The sequence below is a fragment of the Scatophagus argus genome, chromosome 17 (assembly GCF_020382885.2).
Source record: "Scatophagus argus isolate fScaArg1 chromosome 17, fScaArg1.pri, whole genome shotgun sequence".
In the NCBI taxonomy this organism is placed as follows: Eukaryota; Metazoa; Chordata; class Actinopteri; family Scatophagidae; genus Scatophagus; species Scatophagus argus.
Window position 1 is genome coordinate 741,320 of NC_058509.1, and position 10,211 is coordinate 751,530.

The following is a 10,211-nucleotide window of genomic DNA, read 5'->3' on the forward strand; positions in this document are numbered from 1 at the left end:
GAACAATCTGAACCTTTGCTTGAAGAGCAACTGGGTAAACCCAACACATCTGAAACCAGATTAAACTGGAAATGAACTGCAGTTTATTACACAAAAAGAAAATAGACAGACGCCAAATAAAACAACCTTGACCTTTAGACGCAGGACAAACTTTTTGTTACAAACTTCCAAATAAAAAAGCACAGTGTTTGTGTTTTTCCAAATGAAAACAGGTGCAACATATGCAGGTAGACAGGCTGTTGTCCTCTGATGCTGAGACACATTTGGACAAAAAGTCACTGAGTCTGACTAAAGCAGTGAAAATGAGGAGGCTGTTGGCTCTGTGGGTCTTTCTCAGTGAAACTGTTTTCATTTCTGCCTCTGAGCTGAGTAACCATGGCAACAGGCGGGTATCAGTGCTGAACCGTGACAACAGACAGGTTTCAGTACCATAGTGTCAGTGTCTTAAAGTGAAAACGTCTCGCTGTACTGTAAAGTTTGATCACCAGATGACACCATCAGTCTCTGCTGGTGAAAATAACAACAACCAAAGCTGCACTAAAGTGCTTCAGAGTGAATGAGTGATTCTCTCTGTACTGTTAGCTTGCGTTAATCTCCATGAGAATGCTTTAAACAGCAGGACATGTTGAGGACAGCTACAGTCCACTGACTCTGTGTGTTTGCATATGTGTCCTGCCTCTGTGCTCCCAGCCGTTAAGAGGCCAGTGTTGATCAGTGGCTGTCCAGGCCTTTCAGAGCCACTGACCTGCCGGCAGCACAATGATGATGTCCCTGATCCTACTGCTGCTCACCCTGGGGCTCCTTGTTCAGGGTGAGACTCTCTTCTGAAAACTTTGCTTCAGGATGCAGCCAGGTTCACCACACTGATGTTCTGCTGTGATGGAGAAACAGTGAAACAAGCAGCATTTACCTTCTTCCATCTGTTCTCCATGTTAAAGAGATGATCCTCTTCTGTTTGGGCACCGACTATTGACCAGTGCTCTGATAAAGTGATTGATCCATTGATAGGCAGCATCATGGGAGTAATCCAAGTCCCTGTTGGAGTCAGTCAGAGCACAACTGTGCTCCAAAAGCACAGTTCCAAGAAACCAACAAGATAATCTGACGCAGTTTTGTTTGTCTTAGCTGAAAAGACTTGTCCTGGAACTGTATCAGAGTTTGGAACTGATCGGTGTTGAGTCAAGTCTTGTTCTCAGCACTTCATTCAGAGAGAAAGAATTTCACCAAATAAGCATCCCTGCAGCTTTATTAACTTTATTAACTTCTGCTGCTCTCACCAACACACTTGTGTTTTTTCAAATTAGTGAACTGAGTGAACTGCTTCTCACAAATGTTGCAGCTGAACTGCTTCTTGCCCGTGTGGACATTGGAGTGTCGTCTCAGGTTTGCTTTATCTCCAAAGGTTTTACCACAAACTGAGCAACTAAACGGTTTCTCCCCGGTGTGGGTTCTGCTGTGTTTGTACAAACTGCTCCTGAGACTGAAACTTGCTTTGCAAACTGAGCATGTGAAAGGTTTTTCTCCTGTATGAACTCTTAAGTGTGTGGTCAGAGTTGAGCTTTGTGCAAATTCTTTCCCACAGACAGAACAACTGAAGGGTTTCTCTCCTGTGTGGATTCTCATATGCCTGACAACATTGCCCCTCCACTGAAAGGTTTTTTTACAAATTGAACAACTAAATGGTTTCTCTCCTGTGTGGACAATCAAGTGTTGTCTCAGATGTCCCTTTTGTACAAACGTTTTACTACAAACTGAGCAACGAAATGGTTTCTCCCCCTTATGGATTTTCTCATGCTTCGACAAAGTGCCAGTGTCACCAAAACTTATCTTACAAACTGAGCATGTTAAAGGTTTTTCTCCTGCGTGAACTCTTAAGTGTGTGGTCAAAGTGGAACTTTGTCCAAATCTTGTGCCACATACAAAACAACTGAACGGTTTCTCCCTCGTGTGGATTCTCATATGCTTCACAAGATTTCTTTTCTGGTGAAACGTTTTCTTACAGACTGTGCAGCTGAAAAATGTTCCCTCTGAATGAAGTCTCACGCGAGCTGTTAAGGACTCCTTGTAGGTGTATCTTTTACTAGAACCTGAGCTACTAAATCTCATTCCTGTTTGGATTCGTTTGTGTTCCTCCTGACGTCCCTTTTGGCCAAAGTCTGTAGCACATTCAGAGGGGCTGAATGGTGTTTTTCCAGCATTACTTTCCATATCACTTACAGGTGCTTCACTGTTCGGCAGAGGGTTTAAACCTGACTGAGGTTTTCTGGTCTCCTCCTCCGAATCATAACTGTCATCAGTTTGAGTCTCAGAGGAAAGTGAAATCTTGTCATGAGTATCAGGTTGTAGGTGTCTATCTGGATCTGAGCTCCTGGCTGGTTCTTGTCCTCCACAGTCCTCTCCATCAGCTTCTGTTTTCATCTGTCCAGTTTGTTTCTTATGAAGCAGTGAGGACTGAGGCTTCTCTTCATCATCTTCTTCACTCTTCACTGGAGTGAATGTGAACTTGGTGATATCGGCTTCCTCCAGTCCTTGAAGCTGCTCTTCCTCCAGACTAGTCAAGATCTCCTCCTGTTCCTCTTTAACGCATGGCAGCTCTAGTGGCTCCTCTTGGTCCAGACTTGAGATCCTGTCCTGCTGCTCAGGCAGAACCTGCTCTTTGCTCACCAACAGCTTCTGGATGTCTGTGGACAATAACCAACAACATAGAGATTTACACACATACGCCGTGCATCACTGCTGTCCATGGATATGACATGGAGAGGAGAAGATGATAGGCAGGCAGAACACATCACTTTGTTTGGTGCTCTGCTTGTTTTACGGCCAATGAACAGTAAGGTATCCTGACCATTCACAACTAGTGTAACAACAGAGCTCATCAACTTTCTTTGTTAAGTGTGGCTTTTTGCTTCAGGCCCTGCATGTGTTCACATTACAGTGGGTGTTTGGTGCACAAAACAGACAAATCAAAGAACTGCATTATGATGCGACACTGTCCAATAATAAATGACTTGTGGAAATCACTTCAGGCCAATTCAAAGTGAAATAAATGTTACTGATTTACTATTATCTGTGATAATTACCAGTAGACCAACTGGTTTTTAATCATCATAATCCTTTGTCTGCAATACCAGCAGTGCATAAGTGACACTGGCAACAGCACAGGACCAAGAATAAAAACATGATCTAATGTGATCTGTACTTATTCTGCCTTCATCATTCTTTTAACGAGTGGATGATATGGCAAGTTTTAAGTGTTTATCCCCTGAAGCAAAGGGGAAAATATTTCCTGTAGTGACAAATAAACATAAAAGTGCAAAAATGGGCCAACCTGTGGGAAAAGCAGCTTTGTATCACTGCTGTTATTTTACATCACCTGCCAGATGCCTAACCATCACAGTGAAATCCTGTGCAGCTGTCGCTTACATGTCAGGAGCCTTGAGCGTACTAACCCTCTCTGTGTAAGCGCACTTCAGGCTGGAAAACAGCGTCCAGCAGTTTGCGCTGCCGACAAAATTCCTCTTCGTACTCCGCTATCGTTCTCTCAAACAGCTCGAAAATCTCTTCAGCAGCTGCAGTCAGTCGCTGGTTGACAAAAGCTCTCAGCGTTTGAACTTCAGACATTTTTACAAATTTTCAAAACACCACAGCAGCGTTTCCCTCGAACGCATTCCAGTCAAAACAGTCTTATTGCTCTGATGCGCGCTGTTGCTGAGATTCACGACCGTCTGCTTCCAGGTGGCTAAGCTAGGTCCGTTAGCTTCGGAGGAAACCAGGGGGTAATTCAAACGTTTTCAGGTAAAGGGGGTAGCACAAAGACCAGTCAGACATGTTCATTTGGACATTTTGGCTCCATTAAATATACAGGTTGGTCTCAATAGAGGTTACTGCAACTAGCACTGAGTGGTGAGTGAGTTTCGCCCGCGTCTTTTTCCAGCAAACGAGCTAGGCTAACTTCCTTTAGCATACGTGGCTAATATGAGAGAAGTCTGGTATGAAACATCACGGAAGTCTAAACAAACAAGTTTATCCGTTGATCCACACTTAGGCTCTGTTGTTCCACTACGGTTGCATCTCATGTTAACCAACGTGATATGTGAGGGGAAAGGCTAGCAAGTTGGTACGTGCTAAGTCCCCTTGTTTCCGATTCAACTTCTTTGCCGATTTTTCAAAATAAAAGTAGCGATACTTTTAACGAACTGCACAGGTTTAAGAAGTGCACCACTGGCTGATGAGTAGTTGAAACACACATGACTGAAAGAGATAAGCAATCTGAACAGCAGACATAATGTAAAACAAGGAACGATGTTTTAATTTCCAAAAATACAAAATTTTAACCTAACAACATTTGTCTGAGAGCGTTAGTTACTTTTGAGATCACATTGAAAACCATGTGTGTCCAGATATGTTGATGTTGAATGTTAGCGATAAACTGAAGGACCGAGTGTTCCTTTGTGCCTTAAGAATATTCTCCTCCTCCTTAAGATAAATAAACTTTTTCAAAATAAAAGCCTCTCGGATTAGCTGGAAAATGCAGCGTCTGCGCATCAGAAAAAAGCTGTAAAAGAAGTGAGGCAACACCTGGTAGTCTCAGTACTGGCAGTAATGCAATACTAAGGATAAAACCACAACCACATAAAGCTACTTCATTCTAGTCCCCATGCAGCCATACCGTTTATTAGGATTTAGTGTCCCAGCAGATGTTTAACCATTAATGCACAGTGTGTGCTTAGAGGAAACAAGGGAGGACACACCTTGAAGTCGAGTTTAGTGAGTATGTAGAACACTCTTTCTACTGAAAAGTACATCACATGAGTGTTCTGAATGCGAACTTAGAGAGATGGTGGAAAATGTGCTCAAGCACCGTCAAAAGTATATAGATAGATATTTGGATAGATACTTTATTGATCCCGAGGGAAATTCAAGTAGAAAAACCTGTGTATTCTGGGAACAACAGAAGGCGGGTAAAGGACACAGAAAGAGGTTGAACATTTGGAGGAGATGTGTCATAGAGTTAGTTGTTTATCTTTTTCATTTGGTTTCTTTATTACTTTATTTGCCTTGTAATGAAAAGTGGTTCAAGGATAGTAGCTCATTCTACATGCTTCAGTACAGTAGGGGGCGGTATGCACCTTGTAAATCACGGTTGCAGCCTACCATGAAAGAAGAGGAAGAAGAAGTAGTGGTACCGGAAGCAGTTGTCTTTAAGTGGCTAGCATGTTTATTTTTTCGCCTGATATTACATATGTTACAATAAGATAGAGTCAGACTGAACCTACAGTGTCTGAGTGTATGGATGAATGGATAAACTTGTTAAAGTGGCCTTTTTTCTGAACTTTCTGCATGTTTCACCCCAGATTCATCCCTTCGAAGTTAGCGTAGCTTGCTAGATGGAAATAGCCGGAGAGGGAACGGAGTTAATTTGAGTAGTTTCTGTCGAGACCAAACTGACCCAAAGCATCCAGACGTTCAGATAAAACTGTCTGAATGCATCTGCGCGGTTCTTTTTATTTAAAGACGTTTAGCATTGGAAATGTCTTCTCTTGTTCTCAAAAGCTAATGAAGCTAACATCAACAGGCAAGAACGTAATCTAATTTAACAACACAGCGCGCGTTTTTCGGGTTATAAAGAGTGTTTCTGGAGGAAAAGTTGCTGTGAATTTGATAACATTTCAAACTCTGGGAGCTTTGGTCAACCAGCGCCCAGCTGCGGCTGCTGCAGAACGATGGCTCATTTCAAAGAGGAACCGGATGCTGATTTCAAGCCTGAAGTCTGGTTACACACAGCAGGTTTGTAGACTTCACTTCTCACTCTCATTTTAACTGCTGGGAAGCCAGTTGCCATCCTCTGCCAAGCAAATACTCGGAGCTTTACGAACATTAAGACTTGAATGGCCTGATGTAACTGTGACATTACTTTAAACAAACAAATGTTCCAGCTGTTGTTCCAAATGACTGACAAATTTGGCTAAATATTGCCCTTTGTATTATAATAATGACCCTCGAGTAACACACGTACAATTACTTAATACCATATTAACTATTGTGCACAGAACGTTTGAAAATGTAGAGCACCTTCTAAACGTTAGTAGCCGTTAACCTCCGGCTCATTAGAACGTGTCTTGCTGTTTGGCTCGTGTTGATACTCTGGTCTCCCACCAGCCTGTCTCACTCACTCTGTCCAACGCCCGGCGGTGAGACAGGTTCACATGCGGTTTATTCTCAGATAACGTCACACTGCCTGATGCATTCCACTTCCTGTTATGGCATTAAGCATCATCGAGCAGTTTCACATTAAACAAGAGTGCTTCCGATGGGCTTCGGCACACAGGATGTCAGGAGGGTAACCTGAGATGACTAAAATCCAAACACCCATGAATATTTTAAGATTCAACAGGGGGAAAAGCTTGTACTACTGTACATAATTTATCAGGTAATACACTGTACAGGAACCCAGGGAGTGGAGTGCAATGTACACGTGAGTCTCTTAATCTGAGAAAATAATTCATTCAGGAGGGTGACACGATTATGATGATTTGGATTAATTTAGAGTAGTCACTTTACTCAAACTTGCGATTATTATTCACTGATATACTTTACTATTATAATTTAGAGTCAAATGAGAGCGCAGAACAGGAGCCACTGCCGTACCTCTGGATCAGTGGATTATTGCACAATAACTTCATTTAACATCTTGTCCATATGGAAATCCTACTCAAATAATTTGAGACGTTAAGAAGAAGAATCACTTTATTGACAGTATATATATTTTTACACACACACACTGAATTCGTCCTCTGCATTTATCCCATCCTTAGTTGAACACACACATGCAACACCCGGCAAATTACATGCAGTGAAACACACACACATATTGGGGGGTTAAGTGCCTTGCTCAAGGGCACATCAGCCGGCTAATGGAGGGGGGGGGCATTTTTCGCATTAATCACTCCACCACACCCAAATTTTTTGGGTGACTTGGGTATGAAGCATCAAGCACAAAGTAATATAATGTTAGTTACTAAAGATAAAAGACGGAGGTCTCTTCTCCTGCCCTCCTCTCAGACTAAACGAAAATCAACAGTGGCTGAATGCTGCTGGTGCATATAAAGGAAACTGATTTATTTCTTTATTGTGCACAGATGTTCAGCAGCTGTTGGTGAGTAAAGAAGAGTTTCCCCCTGAGCAGCAGGATTGGAGCTCCACTCTGGACCAGCAGGACCCACCAGAGCTGCCACATATTAAAGAAGAACATGAGGAACTCTGGACAAGTCAGGAGGAAGAGCAGCTTCAAGGACTGAAGGAGATGAAGGAGGAGGATGATATCATCAAGTTCACTTTCACTCCAGTGCCTGTGAAGACTGAAGAAGATGATGAAGAGAAACCACAGTCTTCACATCTTCATCAAAGACCAACTGAACAAGTGAAATCAGAACCTGAAGGAGAGGACTGTGGAGGACCAGAACCAGCCAGGAGCTCAGACTCCGAAAGACATTTACCACCTGATACTCACGAACCTGAGACTGATGACAGTTGGGACTGGGAGGACACCAGAGAATCCAAGTCAGGTTTAAACCCTCAAACATCCGGGAGCTCCTCTGAATGTGCTACAAGCTTTGGCCACAATGGAATCCAAACAGGAGGGAAACCATTCAGCTGCTCAGTCTGCGGTAAAAGGTACCCCCGGAGGAACTCCTTAAACGATCATTTGAGACTTCATTCAGAAGGAAAACGCTTCAGCTGCTCGGTGTGCAAAAAAACTTTTCAGTGGAGAGCAGGGCTTGTGAGGCACATGAGAATCCACACAGGGGAGAAACCCTATAGTTGCTATTTCTGCGATTTAAGATTCGCACAAAACTCGAGTTTGATCTCACACTTAAGAGTTCACACAGGAGAAAAACCTTTCAAATGTTCGGTTTGTAAAGCAAGTTTTCGCGTCTCGTGTCATTTGTCCAAACACATGCGACTGCACTCTGGAGAGAAACCGTTCAGCTGTTCGGACTGCGGTAAAAGATTTGCACAGCGTGGCGCCCTGAGAAGACACTCGGCTGTTCACACAGGAGAGAAGCCGTTCAGTTGTTCCATTTGTGGTAAAGGATTTGCACGACCTGAAAATCTCAGGCGACACGTGACAGTCCACAAAGAAGAGAAAACACTGACTTGATGCGTTAGCTTGCTGTTGTGAAAAACACCAGCAGAGCTTCCAGCTGCTTGCTTTACCTTCCAGTGACACGATTTATTTCTGGTGTCATGAACTCACGTGGTCTTGCATTCATTTCTCATTGCATGTAAAATGTGAACAGTTGAGTGTAAATCTGTGTTAGTTTGGTGAAGTAGAAACCCGGCCGACAACATGGCCACCTTGGCACAGGTAATATGTACGTGATAGCAGGTTTAGCTTCCTGCTCTGGTGAAGAGAACATCAGCGACTTCCCAGATGCCTCTCATACCACGTTTAAAATCAAGTCCACTGCTAACAAACTGTTCACTGCAACACTTGATGAGCTGATGATGAATTAAAAGATGAGGCTTGTAATATTCCAGTTTTATTGTCAGTAAATCTTGAGTTTTTGTTTGGTCCATGTGTCCTGGAAGGCTTCGACGTCCAGACAGATTGGAGAGGTTCTAGTGTGACCACAAGGGGAATTGATTTCATTGGACATCACGACTGAAGAGACAGCAGTGAGTGTTTGCTTATGTTAAGCCAAATTCAAAACTACCTCACAGCTCTTATTTAATCTAGTAACTGTAGTACACAATACTGTGCTTATTTAACCTTTTTTTAGCACATCTTATAAATCTAATGAGCACCAACTGCCCTCAAACTGGACTCTTTTAATTGAGATTTTAAAGCTTTGCTGTCTGATACCTGAAATTATTTTTATTAATGCCTTTTTATTGTGTTGTTTCAGTTCTTATGAATGTTTCTTTTACTGTTTTGGGGTTTTTTAAATCATTTTTTTAATGTGTCACGTGACAGGGGAGCCAGCACATGTGTTTTCTGCTCTCAAATCTCAGTGACTGAACAGGCAGGGTGGATGTACTCAGCAGATACATGACGATGCATTCATGGTTCTCATGCTTATGAGTATGTTTACTTTGGGATCTTTAACTATAATTCTGTATTGTAATACGTACTTTTGAGTACAGGACTTTTACTTGTAGCTCTTACTTAAGTAAAAATACTTCTAACACCACTGAAGAAATGGGTTTCAGTTGTACTGCGCTGCTGGTTGAGGATTTCAGAAGGGAAAGCAACATTTAACATCCTGTAAATTGTACTTCAACACGACTTGTGATCACGTGCTACATAAAAAGAAAATTGTATTATAATAAAAGGAATGACAAAGTCCATTAATATGAACTTTGTTTTTGTTGCATCACCAACATTCATGCCTGAACCTTCTTTTATGCCCAAACAATAAGTTATTTCAAAGACAATAGAAGTCTTTCACGACTGTGTTTCATTCTTTAACTCATTTATGAAAATTAAAAACTCAGGGCCTGTAAACATTCCGACAGAAGGTTGTTAATGTTCTTAAAAAGCACCGAGTGCCTAAACGATGTCCGCTGGGTGGCAGCAGAGTGTCACTGAACTGCTTTGCGAAACGACGATTTGACGTTTGCACTTTTTGTGGATAAATTTCAGCTCATTTTTGTGTTGTATTTAAGCTTCTGTCCAAAAGCCAGACTAAAAACCCTTTAAATGTCCTCAGTGTGTCCAGTAAACGAGGATTATTATTTGGTCATTAATAATGTTGTATCTTGGAAAAGTGAAATTAGTGAAGGTTTGTAAATGGATTTTAGAATCAGCAGATGAGTGAGTTTTATCTTAAATACATTATCGGCTCATTACTTGGTTATATTAATGTGAAGAGAGATATTTAAACCTAAGATGGTGAGAAGTGCTCGTACTGATCCAGCTGACCGCTTTAAGCATCCCGTCACTGTGATTTACTGTTCACATTAAACGTCTCGTCTGTTCGTGGCTTTCATTCACGCTGTGTAATAAAACATGTAGAAGCACAAAGGTGGAGGTGTGGGGTCTGCCGGGTGGAGGCTCCTGCATCAGTCCGACGCTTGTGTCACACTGCTGTGTGTTAAATGTGCGTCCTGAAATGACGGACTGAGTTAGAAATAAACTAAGAAGTACAGGAATACGAGTGAGTCAGGGCACGACATTACAGAACAGATCATCCTCATCATCGTGTGTG

General features: G+C 42.2%; 2 protein-coding genes across 2 annotated transcripts; one reads left to right on the top strand and one right to left on the bottom strand.

Annotated features, from left to right (window-relative positions):
* Positions 1-60: 60 nt before the first annotated feature.
* LOC124074356 (zinc finger protein OZF-like) lies at positions 61-4,181 on the bottom strand. Its single transcript, XM_046417200.1, has 2 exons — positions 3,450-4,181; positions 61-2,681 (listed from the first exon to the last, which is right to left on the bottom strand). The coding sequence occupies exons 1-2, from the start codon at positions 3,619-3,621 to the stop codon at positions 1,258-1,260; spliced, it is 1,596 nt and encodes a 531-aa protein (XP_046273156.1). The 5' UTR covers positions 3,622-4,181; the 3' UTR covers positions 61-1,257.
* A 759-nt stretch (positions 4,182-4,940) lies between these two features.
* Positions 4,941-9,355, top strand: LOC124074365 (gastrula zinc finger protein XlCGF52.1-like). Its single transcript, XM_046417227.1, has 2 exons — positions 4,941-5,787; positions 7,140-9,355. The coding sequence occupies exons 1-2, from the start codon at positions 5,724-5,726 to the stop codon at positions 8,159-8,161; spliced, it is 1,086 nt and encodes a 361-aa protein (XP_046273183.1). The 5' UTR covers positions 4,941-5,723; the 3' UTR covers positions 8,162-9,355.
* The last annotated feature ends 856 nt before the right edge of the window (positions 9,356-10,211 follow it).